The 3,189-nt window shown below is 37.4% G+C and overlaps 1 protein-coding gene across 2 annotated transcripts in view; it reads left to right on the top strand.

Moving 5' to 3' along the window:
• The window catches only part of tnk2a (tyrosine kinase, non-receptor, 2a), a 23,733-nt gene that overhangs the window by 18,566 nt on the left and 1,978 nt on the right, over window positions 1-3,189 (top strand). The window contains exons 18-20 of one of the 2 annotated variants that reach the window (XM_035654104.1): window positions 297-432; window positions 1,147-1,242; window positions 2,143-2,270. In XM_035654104.1, the coding sequence (XP_035509997.1) occupies window positions 297-432; window positions 1,147-1,242; window positions 2,143-2,270 (360 nt within the window). The remainder of the gene's footprint in view (window positions 1-296; window positions 433-1,146; window positions 1,243-2,142; window positions 2,271-3,189) is intronic. The other variant, XM_035654112.1, reaches the window with a different exon arrangement.

Genomic DNA, 3,189 nt, shown 5'->3' with positions numbered 1-3,189 from the left:
AATAAAATAAAAGATTATAGTCTTTAACACCTGTTTTTAAAGCTATTTTAAGTCTTTATATCGCTTTTTTCACCAAGATAATAAACTTTTTAATTGAGTAGCTGGACCTTAATATATATGAAATAAATGTGTTTATACACTTTTAAAATTGTACAAGATTTGATTCAGTACATAAATAAAAGTGGAGTTTTTGTTCACAGATAAACTTTGTTAACTATTACAGACATTCCTTCATGTAATGTATGTATGTAATCCTGTAAACTCTCACTATAGTTGGTATCTGGTTTTCTTATCAGATACGGAGCAGCTAATATGGCAGCAGTGAAACCCATGATCCAGCAGCCCGGCGGAGCCAAACCAAACTCCTCCTACAACAACAACAATGGGCGAACTGCAGCTCCCAGCATGCAACAGGAGCAAAGCGTCACACAGGTAATATAATATACAAATAATAAGTATAGAACACCAAAGGCTCTTAAATACTACACACAGACAAATCAGAGTCACCCACAACAAACATTTTTGATACAATTTTAAAACTCCCTGATCAAGGAAGTCCACATCCCTGTGTCAAAAAAACAATTCTAATAACATTCAAACTTAATCTCTTGTTCCTCCGCTGTCTGGATGGTTGATTGTTGTAAATTTGATGAAGTGACTGAGCAAGTTTTAAATAAAAACTTCAGCTTGTATCAGCCTGTTTTCATTAAATGGCTTTTATAGAACACCTGTTTCTATGTACAAGAAGACTATTCAGAGTAGGGTGACATTTATTCAGATTTGAACAAATTATGACTACATTTTGGCAGCCTGGTGACATTTGTCTGTACAGAATACTGATGTGCAAATGATCAAAAGCAGATCACAAACACACCAGGAAGTGTGTTAGTCTCTTAAACAGCCCATATTTAGGAACATTTGATCTTAAATTCAGTCGTCATTCCTGCTCCCATCAACACCCAGAAACATATTTTTGTAAATACAGAGCACAGAGTATTTGGGTTTTTTGAAGGCTTTGAAATTGTTGAAAAACTAGAGGACTCTCCTTTTCATATCTCGGTTGAAAATACAAACAATCCATAGGTCCAGTCATGTTTCTTTAACTTTCATCCTCCATTCATGATATGTTCGTGGTATGATTGACAGGTCCAAGGAGCAGTACACGGTGTCACGCTGGAGGAGTGTCAGGCAGCTCTGCAGGGTCACAATTGGAGCATTCCTCAGGCCATAAATCATTTGAAGGTACACTTACCCTGTGTACATTTTCACATTACTTTGTTAGCTTTGGAAGATAAAACTAACACTTAAAGGTCTAGTGTGTAACATTTAGGCGGATATAAAACTGAAACTGAATATAATATACAAAGGTATGTCTTCATTAGCGTATAACCACCTGAATATAAGATGTGTGTTTTTGTTACCGTAGAATGAGCACTTTTTATCTACAAATGCCACGGGTTGCTTCCGTGGAGCTGACCATGTTGAACTGCCATGTTTCTACAATGGCCCAGAAGGGACAAACCAAATACTTGCTGTAGATATGTAGTTTTTTGTGTCTTTCGTGAGTTTCGCGGCCACCATAGTTTCTCCTCCACACTTCACAGCCCGTTCTCATTCCGAGGTCGACAAAGACAAATACAGATGGCAGCGATGTTCAGTCAGATGCCACTAAATCCTATACACTGGTCTTTTAATACGGATGCCTCTATATGTCCTGAATGAACAAACAAGTTCCTGGTTGCTGCTTTAAGGTTTTGAATGCAGGACTTGTAGTTAATTATTTTCACAGTGTGTATTGCTACTTTCTTCCACCACTGCTTGGTAGGTGGAGGGAGTTACATCCTTGAAAGTGAGCAGCGAGGATATAGAACTCAGTGTTGTATGAAGACCGAATGAGCACAATGTTTATATGGACACTGTACAGTGAGGTCATGGACATAAATTATTGGAGGATGAATGGAACTGTAAAATGACGTGTGCCTGCCTGAAATACCGGAAGCCTCCATCTTTTAACTGCTGTTACTAACCATGTTAAAAATGCATTTTTGAACACAGGTCATTAAAAAATACATTAAACACAACTATGAAACAATTTGCCACCCATTCTGCTTAAAATGCCTCTTGTCACCGTCTGTATTGTAGGTGGAGCAGTTGTTTCGTCTGGGCCTGCGGTCGAGAGCCGAGTGCGAGGAGCTTCTGCAGCGCTGCCAGTGGAACCTGGAAGAGTCCAGCACTCTCATGCTGGACACATATGGACCACATCGAAACATGTAAGTTCATCTAATCTGGTAAAAGAAAAGAAAAACACCTACCCACTTTGTAAAGGCTCTAATGTAAGTGTTTAGTAGTAAGTCTGTGTCAGTCAGTACTGTACAGTATGTATCATCTGCTTTTCTGCCAAGTGTATATACTGTATCTGTACATTCCTCCTTGCATTAGAATATGTTTTTGTCTTAACTTGTAGTTGAAATTTTGGCGAAAAAAAACATGCAGTGATAGACCACACAACCACATATGGGATGACAATATCACTCCATCTGCTCTTCTTCACTTGTCTGCCTGTTGGTCTGATGCTCTTGTCACTGCTAAGACACCCAGTCCACATGCTGTCAGAGCTTCACTGAGAAGTTTTACACTTAAAATAAACTTCATTTTCTTTAAAACAGTGACTAGAACAAGTGGAACTGGAGCTGAAACCATTTCACAAATCATTTTCCCATTTTCATTTTGTCAAAACAAGTATGGTGTGCCTCAGGGGTCAGTATTGGGACCACATTTCTTCTCTTTATATGCACTTTTCCAAGATCTCACTAACTATGTATGGCATCTCTTATCATCACAATGACACTCAATGTTACCTTCCCATTGGAAGTTTTATTTATTTTGTAGTTCTTCTTGCTTACTGGGTGTTGTTTTACCTTCATTTGTTTACATATGGTCCACTTTGAGAAAATGATTCAACAGTGGGAAATGTGCTAATTTTTTAATGATATCACTCACGTCTGCTAATCATCTCCTGGTTCCACCTCTGGTTACTGTACAGACCCGAGACTGTCATCAATCTTCTCATGTAACTCTCGACCAGAAATAAGATATATATAAAATATTACTATAACTATTATTATTATTATTATTATTATTATTATTATTATTATTATTATTATTATTATTATAACTAGTTCTTTTATT

This window comes from Morone saxatilis, unplaced genomic scaffold (assembly GCF_004916995.1).
Source record: "Morone saxatilis isolate NCDOM2014 unplaced genomic scaffold, NCSU_SB_2.0 Contig0, whole genome shotgun sequence".
Lineage (NCBI taxonomy): Eukaryota > Metazoa > Chordata > Actinopteri > Moronidae > Morone > Morone saxatilis.
The sequence above is the reverse complement of the archived record's forward strand: the minus strand, read 5'-3'. Positions and strand labels throughout refer to the sequence as shown.